The sequence below is a fragment of the Eptesicus fuscus genome, chromosome 11 (genome assembly GCF_027574615.1).
Source record: "Eptesicus fuscus isolate TK198812 chromosome 11, DD_ASM_mEF_20220401, whole genome shotgun sequence".
Classification (NCBI taxonomy): Eukaryota; Metazoa; Chordata; class Mammalia; order Chiroptera; family Vespertilionidae; genus Eptesicus; species Eptesicus fuscus.
In genome coordinates this window covers 68,118,475-68,140,183 of record NC_072483.1, presented here as the reverse complement: position 1 = coordinate 68,140,183, position 21,709 = coordinate 68,118,475, and the positions used below count along the sequence as shown (strand labels likewise).

General features: G+C 38.4%; 1 protein-coding gene across 3 annotated transcripts in view; it reads right to left on the bottom strand.

Moving 5' to 3' along the window:
- DOCK10 (dedicator of cytokinesis 10) overlaps window positions 1-21,709 on the bottom strand; it is a 216,862-nt gene that overhangs the window by 37,589 nt on the left and 157,564 nt on the right. For all 3 annotated transcript variants that reach the window (XM_054723258.1, XM_054723257.1, XM_054723259.1), the window contains exons 22-31: window positions 21,363-21,449; window positions 19,437-19,529; window positions 18,925-19,043; window positions 16,229-16,298; window positions 12,824-12,937; window positions 9,568-9,639; window positions 6,522-6,668; window positions 5,647-5,730; window positions 3,085-3,181; window positions 1,173-1,217 (exon numbers count right to left, since the gene is read on the bottom strand). In XM_054723258.1, coding sequence (XP_054579233.1) covers window positions 1,173-1,217; window positions 3,085-3,181; window positions 5,647-5,730; window positions 6,522-6,668; window positions 9,568-9,639; window positions 12,824-12,937; window positions 16,229-16,298; window positions 18,925-19,043; window positions 19,437-19,529; window positions 21,363-21,449 — 928 coding nt within the window. The remainder of the gene's footprint in view (window positions 1-1,172; window positions 1,218-3,084; window positions 3,182-5,646; window positions 5,731-6,521; window positions 6,669-9,567; window positions 9,640-12,823; window positions 12,938-16,228; window positions 16,299-18,924; window positions 19,044-19,436; window positions 19,530-21,362; window positions 21,450-21,709) is intronic.

The following is a 21,709-nucleotide window of genomic DNA, read 5'->3' as shown; positions in this document are numbered from 1 at the left end:
GGAGGCAACGAGGAAAGAAGAGGACACTGGGAGGAGAAGGGGTAGGATTTCAATGGCACAGCATTGTGAAAGTGGGTATGTGGGGAACACAGATATGGGGGACATTAAATACAGTTCCCAAAAGAGGAGTGATGAGATTAAGATGTGAGCCACATTGGGACTAGTTGATGGGAAACTTAAGTACAAATTCGCTAGCTGGCATTTAGGTTTCTCTGCTTTTTGCACTTCTGTAGCAATTCCAATTGCAGTAGATAAGTCACTCTGGGCTTTGAGATCAGTGGTCCAATCAGACCTGTGCTTTATTGATTTACTAATATGGTGGCAGGATGTAAATTAATTAGAGTGCAGGGAGGGATATAATACAAGAGGCTATAGCAGTAGTGGAGAGAGGGGAGAATTAGAGGGCCTGGGGTAGTAGGGTCAAAGTAGCAGACGTAATATCAGCAGAACAAATTTTCTGAAGGATGTAACAGAGCAAGGAGAGAGGAAAACCAAGGGAGGCTGCAAACTGTTGAGCCTGAATTACCAAGAAAGCAGTGTTACAATTTCCAGTAATAATGCATGTATTCAGAATTGTCCAATAGGGTTCTTAAATGTAACTATTGATAATAGGACTAGCACCCACTTACAGAACTTACACTGTGAGTAAACACTAGGCTACACACTTGATAAGAAGTATCTTAGTTAGTTTTCAGGACAACCAGCAAGGTAGTTATGATTAGTATAGTGTGCCAATGGAATATGTATTATATTCAAATTATAGGATTCCAATAATTTCAATCTTGAAAATATAGCCCAAACCAGGTTGTGGTTTATTGAAAGAAATATATCATATAAAGCTAGTTACATTGAACAGGTATGCTATTATATATAGCTGGAATTTTATTTATGATAAACTCTAAGGAAATTGCAGGAACTTTGGAAAATTAAGAAAAATCAAGCTTTAGAGAATAAAATATAAAAGAATTCAAGATGGCGAATCATTTAATTATTTGTGACTGGAGAAAAGTTCAGACAATATTTTGTTTATTTTGACTATATGGTATTAAAAATATGGCTATTTATTAGCATCTGGAAACTGAAAATTTATAGTATCTATATTCATCAATGTTATTGGACTATGATGTGGTCATTGATGCTTAGGTAATATCATATAAAATTACACTATTTACCTGATGCATGCACCTCTTGAGTTGATTCTGAAGGTGTCAAAGGATCTGGATTTAATACAAATAAACAAAAAGTTCAGATATATCCATACTCAGATACATACTCTGTTCATTAATGATGTGTAATATATACTGAAAAATTAAAATATATTGTCCTAAAATAGGAATCACTTCAATAAAGCTTTGTTTTTCAAGAGAAATGCTTTAGGTTGTTTATTTCATTAAAGAGAATGCCATAACATGATTATTTTAATTCTTAGCCTTCTATTTGAGCATCAGACACAGTACTTTTTGTAAAAATAATGTACTTTATTCTTTTTCCCTCCAAAACATTAGTGCAAACTATAACAGATTTAAGGCGGAGTTTATCATCTCAGTTAGTGTTTTCCATGAATGTAAAAATTGTACCCTGTGAATAATTTACTCACTGCTTAGAAGTAAAGTATTTTAAGGGTAAAAGGGGTCAAATATACAGGGTGGGGCAAAAGTAGGTTTATAGTTGTTCATATGGAGAATAATACAATAATTAATAAATAATAATACAAGATTAAACTGCATTTTGCATACTCACAACTCTAAACCTACTTTTGCCCCCACCTTGTATGATGATGGAAGGAGACTTGACTTTTGGTGCTGAACCCACAATGCAATGTACAAATGATGTATTAGGGAATTGTACCCTTAAAACCTGTACAATTTTATTAACCAACTAGAGGCCCGGTGCATGAAAATTCGTGCACTAGGGTGGGGGGTCCCTCAGCCCGACCTGCCCAGGAGCCCTCAGGGTATGTCCTACTGACTGCTTCGGAGCTGCAGTGTGGCCTCCCTCTGTGGGAGGCAACCGGCTGATCAGGGGAAGGAGATGTCCCCATCACGCCTCTGCTGCTGCCACTGCCCGCAGTCATGACTGCCTGAGCCTTGGCCCTAGCAGCCACCACTGCTTGCCTGAGCCTTGGCTCAGCCCTCGTTTGCCTGAGCCTCGGGCCCACTCAGTGGCAGGCGCCATCTGCAGCTTGCCTGAGCCTCGGGCAGCCGCTACAGCTTTGTCCAGAAGGACATCTGGAAGATGTCCACCCTAATTAGCATAGTACCCTTTTATTAGTATAGCTTTCACCCCAATAAATTTAAAAATTAAAAAAAATTAAAGTTCCTAAATAATTTTAGTATTTTCTTTGCATTTTGATGTTTGATGAGCTTCTGATATCTAGGTGGGTGATAATTCTCTACTATGGTCACCCTAGTATATGATCATGGTAGAGAATGGACAATATATGTATATACCAAATGTAATAAATGAAAGTTTTTCTGCAGACCATTTAGGCTATACTAAGCATAGTAAACAAATTGTGGAGCCCAGTTCTTTTCTGCACACCTATTTCTGTGTCTTTCTGACCTAGAGATATCAGGAGTTCATAGTGCTGTCCACCTACCTGCCTGCCTGCCTTCCTTCCAAGGTACCAGTTTCTTTGTCTCAGACTCATTTTGAGGAATTGCATTCAACATAATTACACACCTTAACTGGTAATTAGGAATGAATTTATACTCACAAAGTATAACTTTTCCTCCATGTAATTTTATCTCTCCAAATCAAAGGAAAGATGTCTTTTGTAGCCAGTATGGTGAAAGACAGTATGGCTCTAGGTTAAAATTCTTTGATCTACAATCACCAATTTTATAATTTTGTTGTTGGCCTTCTCTTTAATGAAAAAGGAAATATAGAAAACATTGAGAATCATAGGGCTGTATCCATTATCACAGGCCAACAATTTCTTTTACATTTTAATCTCATTGTCTGGGTCTAATACCCATGTGGCAAGTTCAAACAAAACAAAGATTGAGGAAACAGGAAAACAATGAACAAACAAATAAAAGTGTTCATTTTGTAGGAGTCGATAAAAACTCTGGGAATTATTACCTGGGATGTTTGCTGATCTTATGGGGAGACACAAAGGGATAAAGTGCTCATGCTGACACACTTCTTGAAGGAAATCAAATTTATACTGGCATAAGGTCTGAAAGAGAGACAAGCTGAATGACTATTATTCACACACCAAGAAAGTTAATAAAACAAAGAATCTGCACTTGACTTTTGTACCTAAAAAGAAGATGTGGTTACTTTTGTATGACCACTGACTATTTGTCAAGTTTAAGAAATTTTGCCCCTCCGTAGTGGTAAATGCAGGCAGCCTTCCTATTTGGGGAGTTTGATCAAGGCCTCCTCAGGAAGTAATCTTATTTGTAGCCTACCTTACTGAGGCATTTTTTTTTTTGCTTCTTTTAGTTTATAGCACACTTATTTTGAGAAAAATAGTGCCTCACCAAATGCACAGAGCTCTGCAACTACCCTCAGATCATAGAACAGATTGCTACAATCAATTCCTATGATTCAAGAAGATAGGAAGACAATAAAAAATGAAAGTGAATCTCTCTTCATATGCCATTTGTTCTCAAGATACATTATTAATTCTACCTCTTCCCTACTCTTGCAAACAGGCCTGTTCTTTCAATAATGTTTTGAATAGCACAGTGATAAATGGAGTTCAGACTTGGTCTAAGACAACTGTAATACATGAGCTAAGAACAACCACATAAATAGAAACAATCAGCACATTCATAACTGTTCTGTTTTCACTCTCATGCAAGGTAAGTAATAAATTTTTAAGACTCAGATTGTGTTCATTATATTTGCTAATATCAGCTAACAAAATAAAATATATTTCATTCACTTGAATATTACAGAATTATATTTTGTGGCAACTTTAGTCAATCATTTAAAATACTGCAATTTACAAATGAATGTATTTGACTTAATCCTTCATACATAAAAGTGAAGAAGAGCATAATTAATTTATATGTTAATTATTCTTCATTGAGAAATTTCTGTTTGGTCTTTGAAAAAATATATAATTTAGGTCTACTGGAATTGTATCTAAATGGACATTCTTAAAATTTCATGCATAATTGGAGAATTAATAAAGAATATTCTTTCAAAAATTATTTACAGAGAGAATTGGATGCTCAAAACCACATGATAGGTAATTAGGTAACTCACCTGATCAAAACTGCCAAGAAAAATAATATTCAGATTCCTAACCATGACATGAAAAGCTATAAGATGAACATTTTTTATTTTTGGTCATTCTACATTGGTTATTATTTTACAACTAGACGCTCAGTGCACGAGATTCGTGTACTCAGGGATCCCTGCACCTTCTTGCAGTCCAGGAGCCCTCGGGGGATGTCCAACTGAAGGCTTAGGCCCACTCCCTGTCAGTCGGACATCCTTAGTGCTGCCACGGAGGTGGGAAAGGCTCCCGCCACTGCTGCTGTGCTCGCCAGCTCTGAGCCAGGCTTCTGGCTGAGTGGCGCACCCGCTGTGGGAGTGCACTGACCACCAGGGGGCAGCTCCTGCATTGAGCATCTGCCCCCTGGTGGTCAGTGCACGTCATAGCAACTGGTCGCTCCGCTGTTCGGTTGACTTGTATATTAGCCTTTTATTATATAGAGTACCTAGGTAATTTTTTCTTCAGGACTTACCTTCTTCCCAATAATGAAAGTTTAATGAGGAACTACTAATTCACATGCCCTGTCTCTCCTGGTAAGAGGCAGACATGTGACCCAAAGCAGGCTGACCACACACTTCCTTTTTGGAAAGCAGATATTAAGAAGAGTGTTATCAATTCAGCAGCAGCAGACTTTGGCCAAATGGTTCCTTCTTGGCAATTATTCTTGTGCTATAGCTCTTTTCCAAGTCTAGATCTTTACATTGATGCTATTTATTCCCAATAGAACTTCCAATAAATTTGCTTTTACTCAAACTGGAGTAAACTTCTGTTGCTTACAACCCAATGAACCTTCACTGATAACTTGCATGACCTGGCCCAGGCTTATTTCTCTTTAGCATATGCCATACTAAACTCAGTGGTCCTCAGACTTGAAGATGAATAAAAATCACCTGAAAGTCTTGATACAATATAGACTTCAGTTCTGAGTGATGCTATTGCACTGGCCTAGGAACCTCACTTTGAGAACCACTCCTCCCTAGAGCACTGTTTCCTGCCTGTCTCCCAACACGTAGCCCCTATTTAGGCAGGGTGGCCAACTGTCCACTTTGCCCAAGACTGAAGGATTTCCAGAGGTGGGACTTTCAGTACTTAAACAATACAGTCCTGAGCTAGAGTTCTATAAGAACTGCCGCTGGAAAGAACAATTTCTTCTCCACCCACAGGACATAGAAGTGAAATGTAAACACTTTCATTCCACTCTCCCTTGTTCCCCATTAAGGAAGGACTTGGGAGACTTTCTCAGCAGATAGATGAACCATTTACAAGATGGCCTCTCACTGGTATAGACATTTTTTTTTTTTTGATGCAGAGAATAGGGAAGTTAATGTTTTACGCACATATACACAGAGATCAATTTATTTATTTATACTGCCATAGCTGATAAAGCAATCACTTCTGCAATTGGTTCTTACCTTGAGTTCACCAGAGGAGAACATGCTGATGTAATTGTTGACCATCTTAAACACAAAGCCCCGGTCCATAAACGTAAAGCAGCGCTAAAAAAGATAAAATTTCAAATTAAAACATTTTACTTTAAAGATCATTAAAGATTTTGAAAAGATAATGAAATTTATTGAAATAAAATAACATTTAACTAAATGTGTTGTGTCCTGAGTGTTCTAAAAACCTCTCAAGTATATTTAAGCATTTGTCCACATATGGCAACTAGTTAAAATGTTAGATATAGTACACCCATCAGAAAGCTACAAATCCATATTGATCAATTTTATACAACATCACTTGGAGCTTTGCAATTAAATATTAGAGCCTTTTCCTTTTCTATAGAAAGTTTTAGCTTTTACTTGTGTGTTTATTTTTTAAACAGTTACATTTTATTATTTTTCTTTAGCAATTTCATCCCTGTACTGTACAGCTCTGGGAAGGAACAGGGGTGGCAGAGATGGGTCAGAAAAACCTTTTAAAATCTCACTGGTCTCCTTCAACAGAGGAGCTTTTCTTTCAGTTAAGGCAGCTTGAATTTGAGGAGTGAAGGTAAAAGATCCTGAGATTTCTATCAGGGAACTGTTCACTGTCTTTCTTATTCTGTTGTCAGATTCTCTTAACTGTAATGAGTGTGTAAACAGCAGGTAGTTTTGGAGGAGACAGGCAAAGAAAAAAAAAATAACCGTGAAAAGTATTTCAAGTAGGAAAGATAGATAAAAGTATTCATCAAACAGTGTTAGTTGTGACTACTCATAAAAAATGAAGATTTGAATCAATTAACATTGAGGATATCTCACATCCATTAACATGGGAGCTTTAATGGAATTGCATCTCATAACTGTACCTTAAGAAACCTGGCAATGCTGTGGTTGGCCCTTCTTGTTTCTTCAAGGTGGTCTTTGTATTTCCAAATCATGTGATCAGCTAGGACCATGACCAGATTGTCCAATTCATTTTGGTATGATTCAGGAAATCTTTGAGCCCGAGAAAGCTAAGAAAAGAATAGGTCATTTCTTTATAATGTGACATATGAGATGCTAAGCCTGGAAAAAAAAAACACCTGAAAACTTGAATGTAATAATAAAATAGAAGCCCTTTTAAGATCATGATTTCTATCATTTTCATTTAATGTTTCCTTCTCCTTTGGCCAATAAAATTTTCATTTAAAAAGTAAATTATAACATATTTTAATTGCAAACTATTAAAACATGTAACATTTTTCTATGACTTTCCACATCTTTTTTTTCCATTACAGTTGACATACAACATTATTTTCAGGTATACAGCATAGTGGTTAGACATTTATATAACTTACTAGAGGCTCAGTGCATGAATTTGTGCATGGGTGGGGTCCCTTGGCCTGGCTGGTGATCAGGGCCAATTGGGGCCCTCTTGCCCAGTTCCAATTGGGGCCAGTTGGGGAGAGGGACTGCGGGAGGTTGCTGTGGGAGCACACTGACCACCAGAGGGAAGCTCCTGCATTGAGCATCTGCTCCTGGTTTTCAGTGCGCGTCATAGTGACCAGTCGACCGGTTGTTCCGTTGTTTGGTTGTTCGCTCGCTTAGGCTTTTATATACATAAACTAGAGGCCCGGTGCACGAAATTCGTGCACAGAGGGGGGCTGTCCCTCAGCCCAGCCTGTACCCTCGCCAATCTGGGACCCCTAAGGGGATGTCCGACTGCCCGTTTTAGGCCTGATCCCTCTCACAATCCAGGACTGCTGGCTCCCAACTGCTTGCTTGCCTGCCTTCCTGATTGCCCCTAACCGCTTCTGCCTGCCAGCCTGATCACCCCCTAACCACTCTGCTGCCAGCCTGTTTGCCCCCAACTTCCCTCCTCTGCCGGCCTGGTCACTCCTAACTGCCCTCTCCAGCAGGGTTGATCACCTCCAACTGCCCTCCCTTGAAGGCCTGGTCCTTCTCAACTGCCCTCCCTTGCAGGCCGGGTGCCTCCCAACTGCCCTCTCCTGCTGGCCATCTTGTGGTGGCCATCTTGTGTCCACATGGGGGCAGGATCTTTGACTACCTGGGGGTAGCTATATTGTGTGTTGCAGTGATGATCAATCTGCATAGTACTCTTTTATTAGATAGGATAGAGGCCTGGTACAGGGGTGGGGGCCAGCTGGTTTGCCCTGAAGGGTGTCCCTGATCAGGATGGGGGTTCCCTTGGGGCGTGGGGCGGCCTGAGTGAGGGGCCTGTGATGGTTTGCAGGCAGGCCATGCCGGCTGGCAGCGCAAGTGGAGGCCTTGGTATCTGGAATTTATTTTCCTCCTACAATTGAAACTTTGTAGCCTGGAGCAGAGCCAAGCCTGGGGCTCCCTCCGAGGCCCGAAGCCATTTGTGTTGGGGTTATAATTGAAACTTTGTTGCCTTAAGCGGGTGGGCCCAGCCAGGGTGTATGGAAAGCTTTGCTTCCCCTGTTGCTGGCAGTAACCCTGGCCTGCTCTCTCAAGCACCATTCTGCCGCCATTTGTTTGAATTTGTTTACCTTCTATAATTGAAACTTTGTAGCTTGAGTGGAGGCTTAGGCCTGCAATGGCTGGCAGAAAGCTTGGCTTCCTCTGTTACCTAGGAAACCTTGCTCTCTGTGGCTGTAGCCATCTTGGTTTGGGTTAATTTGCATACTTGCTCTGATTGGATGGTGGGTGTGGCTTGTGGGTGTGTCGGAGGTATGGTCAATTTGCATATTTGTCTATTATTAGATAGGATGAGGTGATCTTTCTCATAAGTCTAGAACCCTAGAACCCACCATACATAGTTATAATAATATTATTGACTATATTACCTCTCACATCTTAATTCCCCTCTCTTCCCTTCCAGGAAGTAAATACTATTAATGGTTTAATAAATATTGTTCTAGATTTTCTTAGACACATAGTTTTCTACTTAGTTAAAAATCAAGTACTTTGATTTTTTTAAACTAAAAATCCCCCAATTAGCAACTCTAAGAAATCAATGAATGACTAACTAAATGAGTGCAAATATTGGCTTAAAATGTCCTCTAATAAGTAGTGAGATACAGCTGGTCTTTTTAAAATTTTATTTCAGCTGTATTGAGGTATAAGTGACATATAAAATTGTGAGGTATTTAAAGTGTAGATCATATTTTGATACATTTATATGTGCAATGTGAAAAAATTTCCCTCATCTAGTTAATTAACACATCTATCACTTCACAGTTATCTTTTTTGTTTGTTCATTTTTGTTTTTGATGAGAACATTTAAGTTATTCTCTTTTAGCAAATTTCATCATCAACTATAATCACCATGGTTTATGTTAGGTCCTCAGATCTTACTCATAGAAGAAAGTTTGTACCAGCCAGTCTTAACTTCATGGTCTCAGCATTTGCCACAGCAGGTGCCAGTGGGACCTCAGAGTCAAGAGATTTCTGCCACAAGATGCAAAATGGTGTGGCTGGGAGATTACATGTGTTGGATGGAATGAAAGTCCATGGGTCCCTAAAGACCAGCATTAGGTCCAGGAATCTACTCCTGCTGCCTGAACTCCTGCCCACAAGGGAGAAGTCCAGGCAGCTGAGACTTCCCATCTCAGGCTCTACGTCATGAATTTACACAGCCCCTTTTTCATGACAGAGGCAAGATTCATTCACCTTCAGAAGTCAACTTTATCATTAGATTCACATTTTGGTATAGATAGAAACACAAAAGTCGATCTTAGACTGAGCCTAAATTTCTAAGATTCTGAGTACCCAGCCTTGCATGCTGCACGAAAGAAAACCACGTAGATTAAAGTGATACACAGTCATTTCTCCTACTTAAAAAGCAATGAACATATATTGCTATGGTTTACAAAGTAAATACCAATGGAACTATTGACAGCATGTTCATGAGCATAATTGTTGGGTAGCATTGTTTACCTACAATCTTACCTGAATTTTATTTGTGTCAATCAAGTGCTGTGCCATGGATTTCAGGATAATTGCAAAGAAGAACCAGGAATGCTGTTAGGAAAAGAAAAGGCAGTGAGAAATTTGTTCTTCTATGGTGAAATAATGATAATTCTGTTCTTTACATCATGTAATATTATAGGATCTTTATCTTATAGTGTGTTCTTTGAAAGTAAATGCATCAGAGCAATAATATGAGTTAGGATGATCTATATCAAAGTCCTAATGGTAAAAGTAAATGGCAGACATTTCAGTTTCTCTGTCATCTCAAAGATGTTTAAAACAAGATGCAAGTTTACTTGGGATGGCTAATAAAGAATAGTCCTATGCAGTATTTAGCCACGAGGTTCTATTTGTTTCACTTATTTACCAGGTGTACTGGTTTGATATTAGGGGTTACTAATATCAGGGGTTACTAATCTGTACTGTAATGCAGATTTTGTAATCAAAGAAAACATGATAATTTCAAGAGAAACATCAAAAGTCCTTTATTCAAAATAATGTCCATCGCTAGCTACACATTTCCCCCATCTTTCAGGTAATTTGTGGATACCGTCCCAATAGAACTTTTCTTGTTTTGAGGCAAACCATTCAGAGACCCAATTTTCCACTTCTTTGTATGTTTTGAAGTGCTGCTCCGAAAGTGCGTGTGCCATTGATCAGAACAAGTGGTAATCTGAAGGAGCAAGGTCTGGTGAATACAGCAGGTGGGTTAATACTTTCCAGGCAAGATCTTTTAACGTGTCTTTAACTGGTTTTGAAGTGTGTGATGGTGCATTATCATGAAGCAAAATTACTTTGCCGTGTCTTCTGGTCCATTCTGGTCATTTTATGATTAAAGCATGGTTCAAATTGATTATTTGTTGTTGGTAGCGATCAGTATTAACGGTTTCACCTGGTTTTAGAAGCTCATAATACACCACACCTCCCTGATCCCACCAAACACAGAGCATTGTCTTCTTTCCGAAGTGATTTGGCCTTGCAGTCGATGTTGATGGTTGACCTGGATCAACTCATGATTTTGTGCATTTGGAATTCTCAAAATAAATCCACTTTTCATTGCCAGTCACAATTCGGTGCAAAAAAAGACTTTCTTTTGTGCTGTTGAAGCAACATTCTACTGATGACTTTCGGTTTTCCATTTGTCTTTCGTTCAGTTGATGTGGCACCCATTTTCCTTTAAAATCTTTCCCATTGCTTGTAAATGATTGAAAATTGTTTGCTGAGCAACGTTTAATCTTTCTGCAAGTTGTTTTTGAGTTTGACACGCATCTTCATCCAATAATGCTTGTAATTGTTGGTATTCAAACTTTTTCAGTTGACCTGGACATTCTTTGTCTTTCACATCAAAATCATCACTTTTAAAGCATTTGAACCAGTTTACAAGTATCTTGAGATGAAGCATGTTCACCATAAGCTTCCTGAAGTATATGATAACTTTCAGCAGCACTTTTCTTCAAAATAATGAACTAAAACTTCCCCCAAATGCTCTTTTTTTTGGCACGAAATTCGACCTTTATTTTTTTTTTTTATTGTCTAAAGTTTTACAAATGTCTCCTTTTCCACCAGTTGATTTCTCCCCTCCCCCCCAGCCATTCCCACCCCGGGCAAGCCCTCAGAAATTCAACATTTTTAAGTGTAAAAATATCTATGATGTTAACACCTTTACAAAATTTGACATATGAAGTTTTGAAGCCTGCTCTCAATACAACAAAATAGCATACATATCAAATCGCATATATATCAACATATGTGTAACTCCATCTATTGAAAAAAAATCTGCATTATTACCGGTACACCTGGTAAACAAAACTAAAATTCTCTATATTAAAATATATCTTAGCAGGCCCACCCCTAATATTTCAAGGGCTAGAGGAAAGATAAAAAATTGAAGCCACAGGTCTAAATATTTAAAGTTTGAAGTCATGCTAACAAAGTTTGATCATCCTACCTTGACAAACATAACTCCATGACAACTTGTAATGTTGTACCAAACTATGGGGATCTGGGGGGAGAAGAGCCCTGGCCTATAGCCTCTTGTCACCCAAGGTTCAGCCCTGCACCTAGAGTAATTTGGTCCACGTGTGACTGTCCAGCCTGCACATCCAGGTGTTGTCCATAAACTAGTCCCTCTCTTCCACTGCAAACTGCTCCCCACTTGGTTCTAGGGTTGTACTCAGGCAGGAAGATTTTCCTGGTGAAGGATGGACTGAAGAATGAGGTCTAAGTAGGCCTGCGAGGAAGCCTGAAAGCCCATGAGGTGGGGGCTCTAGGGAATCCTCAAAAATTAGAAAGGCATAGGAGGAGCTCCCAGTGAGCATTACTCTTGGCTACTGTCATATCCTTTCCTATGGGGTGGGGCTCAGTCAGAAAAGACCAAAGCGTGCACCAGGATGAAGGCCCCTCTTTCCTAGGTCCAAGGGTGAAAGGGTGATACTTATCCCAGATAAAAAAGTCTATGTTGCATATGTACAGTTTAAATAATGCACCCCCTCATCCTCTCTCTTTTCCCTCCCCTCCACCACAAACATTTCTAAATTTTATTGTAGTCATTCCCTTGCTTAACTTCATAATTTTGCTACCAATATCATTGAAGAAATAAATTTAGTTTTGCTTGCCACTGACTTTATGTAAATGAAATCATCCTGTATGTATTCTCTTGTGATTGCCTTTTTCATTCAACAAATTCTGTTTTTTGGTTCATTTATGTTGCATCATGAAGCTGAGGGTCCCATCATGATAGATAATTAATTAAGCTGGGGACTAAGTTCACTCTTCTATAATAATTTAGAGCTGTCTTTTCATAAACTTTTTACCATCCCTTCCTTATGTGTTTCAACTTTTTGGGGTCAAAGAGTAGCTGTTTTTTGGCTTCCTCTCTGTTGTCAATATATTTATTAACAGATCATTAATCCTTTTGTTGGTATATATTGTGCCTAATAAACTCAACACACTTGATTTTTATTATACTTAGAAGAATGTTTGAGATAACTCTTCTTCGACATTTATTCTGTCTTTAGGCCAAAGAACTTAACTGAGGTCCATTTTGTTCTTAAGGTGATCTTTTCTGTTGATATAGACCTCTCTTGCTTAATGCTTTTATATGCTACAGTTTCAATATGTGTATACTAGAAACTATAAGATAAATGATCTGTGAAAATCAGTGGATGCTATCACCTCCTGGGGGTGAGAGTGAACCTTATACTAACAATGAAAGAATCATCTTTCAATTCCTTACCTTCAAGACATGCTTAATTGTTGTTGAGTCATTTGATTTCAAAAGACCAGTCACATTTTTAGCCAGTTCCTCATGTATAGTTCTCTCCTTGCATGCCCTGGTCTTGAACACGAACTGAACAAAATCCGAAAAGTGTAATAAGTAAGATGCTTTAAGAAAACAATGCTTCAGAAATAATGTTCCATGAATAACTCATAACTCAAAATTATCTGCTCATACCAGATTTTGCCATGAAATAAATGAAGGCCCAATGAGAAGAGCAGTACACACCTGTTCCTATTTATGGCTTTGCACAGGGAGGGCCTGGCTCACCTAAGCTCTCCTTGAAACTCTTTTTGTAGAAATCAAAGGAAGAGTCAGAGCGCAATTTAGCAGATTCAAGGAAACATGGAGGGCTTTGACCCACCTACTTAGGACACATTTCCCCTTCTCCTTCCTTCCACTGGTAACATGTGGCATGGTAGCATTTCTTCATCCTGAAAGGGTAGAGCACCCACTCAAATAGCCAAGTGGGGAAGCAGGTGGCTTCCAGAGGCCAGTAGGTGAGCTCCCCACAGGCCCAGGGCCTACCACCTCATGCTTAGGCACAGCCATCAAAGGATCATGAACATTGGCCATCAGTAAGATAACACCTACTCACTTTTTTATTTCTCAAAAAACTGGTTTTGGCATGCACTACTGAGTGCATGTAATGGTTTTAGTTTTCAGTTTTTCTTCATCTATTTTAAGGATATTACCATCAATGTTTACAGGTATAGTTCAAATATAAAATGCTTATCACTGAATTATACCATTTTACTTATGAGTTTGGTTTGCCTCAAGGGAGGTCATTTTTTTCAGAATATCCACAATTCAGACTTCATTATAATCAGGAGTGAAGGCAAGCAAGAAACTCAAAGCAGAGGCACATTCAAATTTGGATTGTAATTATTTGTTTGAACTTCATAGTTCATCAACAGTTAAGTGTCCTGATGGGGACTGCCTTCTCCAAGTTCATCCCAGAAGAGAAAGACAAAGCTAAGAGATGCATGAAACTAGCTAAAGTCCAGAATAATATGATTTTTTCCCCCCTTGATCATGACTCATGTGAGGTAATGTCATAACCCCTAATATCATGCAGTCATTTAGGCCTAAGGGCATTATGACTAGTTCTGAACTATTCTTATTTTAAAATTTTCGTTATCACATGTCAGTTCCATGAATTTCTGTAACCCATGGCATTTCATTAGATTAACTTTAGACATACATTTTTGAAAAAGACATGGTGTATGTGTGTATTTTGGATACCATAGATGGGTGAGTTAGCAGCATTTAGCACCACTGAACTTGAAATGGTGTTTAGTTTGCTTCTGAATAAATATTAATTGCATTGAATATCACATCTCTGAAGGACATCAAAGCATGTATAGGCACCAGACCATCAGTTTTCATTATACTCCTAGTTGTGGGGCTTAATATCTATCTACATGTTAAATAATAACTTTTCCCACCAAAGGTAAAAAAAAAATCAGACTCCTTGGTCAAGGTCATACTGTCAACCATGTACTACAACAGGAGTCCAATCATAGAATCATAGAGCTAGAAGTTCATCTGGTCTATCCCATCTCACTTCACAGAAGAGAAAAGTGAGGTTCAGAGAAGTTGACTGTTCAAGTTAACTATTTAACCTTGACTGGAATCTAGGTTCCCACTTGCTACTTTAATGATCTTTCCAGAGTAAAATTTTAGTTGGTTATATTTGTTAGGCTGTATTTGTTTTAGATTATGAAAAATGTGTTATAGAACATCTTTAGGAATTATTATCAGCTTGAAATTCCACATAGGTGTATTTCTGAATTTGAATCCCTTCAGAGAAACCTAAATAAGCAGTCTTATTACAAAATCAAATGATCTCATCGGGATATTTCAAACATCCTGGTTAGAAATAAAGACCATCCCAGGATGCATTGCCAATATACATCTCTGAGAGTGTCACAGATGGAGTCTGAGAGCTGATTTCAAGGTTCTCATAAGATCTAGACTTGACTGTCACAAAAATGTCACAACACCAGTGGATTCTTAATGTAATTTTCAATGATTCCATTGGAATAAGGTATATAATAACTGCATTGAAATGGAGAGGACTTTGTGTAATGTGGACTGAAGAATTTTTTTTGTCTCAGTCCCATTGAAGAGTGAAATGGAAAATTGAGGTAAGCATTGAGAGAGTGAAAGTTCAGCAGATGGTTCTGTTGAATATAAATTAATCAGCACCATATAAAAGTATGCAAAGACTCTATCTTTAAACAGAGAGCAAATTAAAAAGGCATTTATAGGTGAATCTAAGAATCTGGCTTTCTGCAAATGAAATGTAGATCATATGAGTAAAATTAGAGCAGAGGGAAATGATTGTGAAATAACTGACTATTTTTGAATATCTGGGCATACACTTAAAGTAAGGTATTTGGGAAACCACCTAACATTTCTGGCAGGTATTTCTGTTTCCTTTTACAACAGGTTTTTTTTTTTTTTAAAGAAAAACACCCCCTCTCCCAAATTTCTAGCACAAAAGACCGTAAATTCTTTTCTAGTCATCTTTCTAGACATCTAAAATATATGGGTATATGTCTATCCATATGTATTAGTGGAATATATTATTTTAATTAAAATGGTCCATGTCTTAAAAAGATTTCACTTGTGCATAGAAAAAATAGAAATTTAGGTCCTCTACGCATCATAAAGTGAACTAAGCTATCTCTGGTTGAGTTATTTTATTTTATTTTTTTAATTCAAGAAGATGACATTCAGACAGGATTTATAATGTGCAAACATCATCGCAAGTTCACGGGCATTAATTCACAGACCAACTGGAAATGAGAATATAAACTTGAAGGACACTGGAAGAAGCAGTGCACAGTTGATGGAATGGGCTAGTGGTTCATGCCGGAGGATAAAGGACTTAACATACCAGAAGCAGGTACAAATATACAGTAACTGGGAAAATGAAATAATGCCTGAGAAAACAATAAGAAAAGCTAAGAAAACATTATAGAAGAAACATAGAGCATTCAACAAACCAACAGGAAAAATCTTCCTTAAATTTACACAGAAATTTCATTTCTTGTAATGTTGACGTCCAAAGGACAATATTTTTCTTCTCTAACTCAAACTTCTTGGCTGTTTTTCCCCACATAAATATTCATTTGCATATGTACATGTTATTTATTCACTTATACATTCAAACAATACATCTAGCCCATCAATGCAAAGAGAAGAAATTCTAAGTAGCTAAGAGGAATGCTTCGTATTACTATGGTGGGCACCATCCAGCTAAAAGAGAAAAACTTCCCACTTATGTAGACAGGAAATGAGACAAGCCACATAGCACAAGGGCATAGGACCAATGTCCAAGTGCTGATTTCATACCTTAATGTATGACTGGACAGCATAGTCCAGCTGTTCCTCGTGGCACTTGGCAACGATGTCAGTCAGAACCCTGGAAAAAACAGATGTTCAGTGGCCTTTCTGGAGAAGGCAGAAAAATTCCACTTGGTTTGTCACAGGAGTGCTTGAAAACTGGGTGCTTACTAGTTAATGAATGAATGAATCAATTTCAGACTTTCCCTCCTCCCCCCTACCCCTCCAATATTGAGTATTTAATATCTATAGTACCTGTTTGCCATTTCCAACCTTGATAGCTCTAAAAACTAGATATAAGTAATGTCTTATGGCTGTAGTATCACATTGGAGATTTCTTTTCTGCCTGAGTTGAATGTGCTATTATGGTTCCTATGTTTGGTGACACTGTTTTCTTGGAAAAAGGATCATTTTTAGTGCCTGATTAAAACTTAAGATCTTTAACCTTGAATGATCATATTCATTTTTAAAAGAGCTTCACTTCCAACCCAGAGGCACTATATGTTAATGCTTTTGGAAAAAGTAATTAGGTTAAGATGTATAGTCTTTTTTTTCCCCCACCCTTAGCTGGGACAGGGTTTCTATAGCAGTGATGGTGAGGGTTGATATTTTCACATGAACACTTCCAGTTACTCCATATGGAGCTGTTGTGTTTAGGAATATCTCAGAATTTCAACAGATCTATCAGCTGAAATACTTAGGAATCTTGTCAACACAGACCCATATACTCATGTTATAACAGCACCCATTGAAGATAGAGTTAGGGACTTTTAATCTGTGTCTAGAACTGGCTGGTTATAGAACTGTTAGAGCTGCCTTAACTTTCCAGAGCTTCATGGCTTCACTTTAAAAACAAGGCCAAAGAGTCTGGCTGGCATGGCTCAGAGGTTGAGCATCAAACTATGAACCAGGAGGTCACAGTTAGATTCCTGATCAGGGCAGATGCCCGGGTTGCAGGCTCCATCCTCAGTGAGGGGCGTGCAGGAGGCTGCTGATCAATGATTCTCTTTCATCATTGATGTTTCTTTCTCTCTCTCCGTCTTCCTTCCTCTCTAAAGTCAATAAAAATATTGGGGGGGAAAAAAACACCAAGGCCAAAGACTCTCCTTCTGAAAAAGGCTAATCATATGCCTGTGAGTTGAGAAGGTACTGCAAACATGTCAATGCTAAGAGTAATTTTATTTCTGGAATGCTGTGACTAATTGAAAAACATTCGGAATAAATGATTCAATAATTCAAAACATGATCTCTATGAAGAGGAAACTGTGATTGCCAAAGTCACCAGACAGATTAGTAATGTTGGAAGAATGCATAGTATAGACAAACCTAAAGTGAGAAGAGTTGAAGAAAAATAGAATATTAAAAAAAAAGAAAAAGATTTGTTGGGAATGTAAACTGGTACAGCCACTGTGGAAAAAATTTTCTTTAAAACTGTCATACAACCCAGCAATCACACTGGGCATTTTTCTTAGTGATATGAGAACTTATATTTACCCCAAATCTACCCCAAACTGGAAACAACCTGGTGAATTGTTAAACATATTGTGGTATGGAATACTACTCAGAAATAAAAAAGAAAGGAACTATGGATAGATGCAACAACCTGGATGACTCTCCAGGGGATTAATCTGAGTGAAAAATAAAAAAAACAATCCCAAAGGGTAGATATAGAGATAGATATGTATATAGATGAAATATATACATATATGTGTGTATACATACATGTATATACACACACACATATATGTATATATTTCATCTATATGCATGTATGTGTGTATACATATATGTATGTGTGTATACATACATATATGTATACACACACACACACACACACACACACACACATATGTACACTAGAGGCCCATTGCATGAAGATTTGTGCAATAGGCCTTCCTTCCCTTGGCTGCCGGCACTGGTTTTCCTCCAGCACCCAGGACCCAGGCCACAGCAGAGCCAAGCTTTCAGCCTTCAGCAGAGCCAAGTGTTCAGCCTTCAAGCTTGGCTCTGGCTGCAATGGAGCCTTCAGCCTTCAGTCTTCAGTCTTCACTCGGGCAGAGCCTTCAGTCTTCACTCCGTTCCTGCATATGCAAATTAACCTGCCATCTTTGTTGGGTTAATTTGCATACTCAGTCCTGATGGGCTGGTGGGCATCATGGAGGTACAACCAATTTGCATCTTTCTCTTTTTAGTGTAGATATATGTATACAATATTTTATTTCTTAAAATGACAAAATTTTGGAGATGGAGAACAGCTGAGTAGTTACCTGGGATGAGGAGTGTGAGTGGGGATGAGAGGGAAACAGTTGTGGAGATGGAGTGCTCTGTATCTGAGTCTATCAATGTCAATATCCTGGTAGTGCTACTGTACTGCAGTTTTGCAAGATGCTGCCTTTGGGGTAAATTGGGTAAATTGCATGGGATCTCTCTGCATTATTTCCTACAACTGCATGTGAATCTATAATTACCTCAAATTAAAAAGTTTACTTAAATATCACAAAGAAAAGTTGAAAAAGAGTTATAGTCTTTTACTCAAATGATAATAACAGATGATTAGAAAACAAGAGTAAGAAATACTTAAATTTGAGATATGTGTTCAAATGAAATGCAAGCATACATAATTAGGTAACCATTCAGTTAAAATCAAAGTTCTGTGTAACCACAGATGAGAAAAATCTCTTCTCCTAAGATTATGTTATGGATACCTGGTCACAGTTGTACTTATTTCATCTTCCTCATTCTGGACCAAAACCTTGAAGAGCTGGTTCAAGATTATAGGCAGAAAACTCATGATCGCATGAATCTTTTCCACATTCAATAAGTTCTGTAGTAAACCAACAGGAAACAAAAGGGCACTGATTAAATTGAAAGCCTATTCTGCTGATGGTTTTCAGAACTTGCTCCTCATTGTATTTAGCATGGCATGCAGGAGTGGGGGCAATGTGGCAATGGGATTTGAAAAACTAATTTAAAATAAATTTGCTTTACTTTTCAATCATTCTTATTTTGAAACACCTACCTATGCTTGTTTATTAACCCACAGACAGAAACTATTAAGGAATTGTGAAATGAAATAATTGACTCTCTTAATTGATAAGGCATTTAAAAATTTTCAGTGATAATTACCTCTTAGTTTGTGAGTCAATGAAAATTACAAAGGTCCCTTTTGCCCATTTCTCCCCCAAAGACCACTGAAATGATTTGCATGTCACGTTACCTTACAAGAGCGGACAAAATTCAAGGTAGGTGACTGAGACATATCTTTCTCCCTTTTTTGGCACTCTCGGAAAAATGCGTTTACATATGGATCCTGAAACAGCAAGAATAAAAGTGTTTATTTCTGAGGACATGTAAACTGTGTAACAATCACGGTGATGGGAGGCAGCCTTTCTGTAGGATCGATGCCTTCATGTGCAAGTGCTTTATGAAAGCCTCAATGACAGAGCATTCACTTCCGCTTCTCACGGAGGGCTAGAGTTGAAATAAACTACGAAGCCAACTCTCTTCCCTATTTCATGCTTATAGACTTGTTTTCCTTCTCGGCTACATGGTCATGGCTGGAGAATTACTTTCCTTGGCTTTCTACCTTTTTTTGTGTTTTTAAATTGTCTTCTTTCCTATTCTTGCTCCTGTTTCTTCCATAGACTTCTACCAATTTTTCTTACATATTCCTTAACACACATGAGGAATGCATAGGGACATTTGCAGACTTATCTGCCAGAGCTAATAAAAAAACTAGGAAGTGCACACTAATGTCATGAGATGACATGACTCTTATCCTTTGTGTCCCCCCAAATCCGTAGGTTGATGTCCTAACTCCCAGTACCACAGGCTATGACTGTGTTTGGAGGTAATTAAGTTAAAGTGAGGCAGTTAGAGTGGCCCTAGTCCAATATAACTGATGTCCTTATAAAAGCATAAATTTGGACACCAGACATGTGCACACACAGAGGAACAATCGCGTGGGGACACAGGGAGAAGGCCAAGGAGAGAGGCCTCAGAAGGAACCAACTCTGCCAATGCCTTGATCTTGGACTTCCAGCTTCCAGAACTGTGAGAAATAAATATCTGTTGTTTAAGCTACCCCATCTGTGGTATTTTGTTATGGCAGCCCCTGCAGATTGATATGCCCTTGAATGGTATTCACTGAAGAGAGTGGCACTTTGGAAATTCTCTAAATTCTGTGCTGAGGGGTCAGATACACGCTCTGGGTCTTTCTCTGGTATTTGTCAATTCTAGAAGGCCATCTGTGGTTTGGGAAAAAGCATTACATCTGGCTTGAGGTACCCAAGATTACTGAGAGACGTTTTGATCCGATCTATGTGTGGTCCTAATTTGTGTTTTTTTTCCCTAGCAACCATGTATGTACTAAATTTAAAGCAGCATGAAACAAAAATCAAAAAGCAGATACACAGAGAATTTAAGGAAGAAGAAAAACGTGTTCTAGGTACTTGTGATAATTTGCTTTGCAGTTTATAATTGGTGCCAGGAATATGCTCACATTGGGTTAAAATATGCCTCACAATGGGAGGGGTGAGTTTGTGGTAATGTACAATGATCATAATTATATTTGTATCGCATTTTGCAGTTCATGAAATATTTTCACATGTAGTTTCTCACTTTAATCATCACCACACCCTTGGGTAGAGAGATTCAATTGTTATCCTTTTCCTGATGAGGAAACAGCAAATTCGGGGTGAAGTGACTTGCCCAGGGTCACTGAGCCAGAAGTTGGCCAAGGCAGTTACCAGCTGCAGTTCTGCCAACCTCATGGCCTGCCCATTAGGGAAGCTTTGGCTGGGCATTGGGAGTTAGAGTTAGTTTTCAGTTAAGGTCCAAAGTCTTTATTTCTAACATGTCACATTTTTGACACTTGGGTGTTGTCAGTGGAAACAAACCATCTTCCAAGGAAGGTGTCATCCTGATAAATACACTCTGGTACTTTGGTGCCTGGACTTCTATGGATTAGGACGTTCTATCTCCCCTGGGAGAGGCATATAATTATGCCACAAACATTGTTCCTTTTCAATCACCAGCTCCTCTGACACCCTGTGAAATGGTGAGTCTCCTCCTGTAAATATAGGAGACACCTTATGATTCTACCTGTTGGACAAGATGCTGACATTTCAGACACCATGCTCACCTGCGTATTCACTGTTGACACAACAAATGTCGATACTTTGAAAAGTGGTTTCCCACCATCAACCCATTTCATGTCACTCCCACTGTGCTGCAAAAAAAAAGTTTGTTATTGTCACTGTGGCAATTTGAGAGAAAGCAGATAAATAGGCTATTTAGTGTATGTTCATTTGCCATCCTGATCCATTCATCTATATATAGAGGAAATAAAAGATGCAAATACACCTGGCAATACTGATGAATGAGACCAGTGTGGTATCAAGGGATCATTGCTAATAGATCATTTCTATTGGCCATAAAGTAAACAAGATATATGAAATATCGTAGGTGCACTTGATTCATAATTATAAT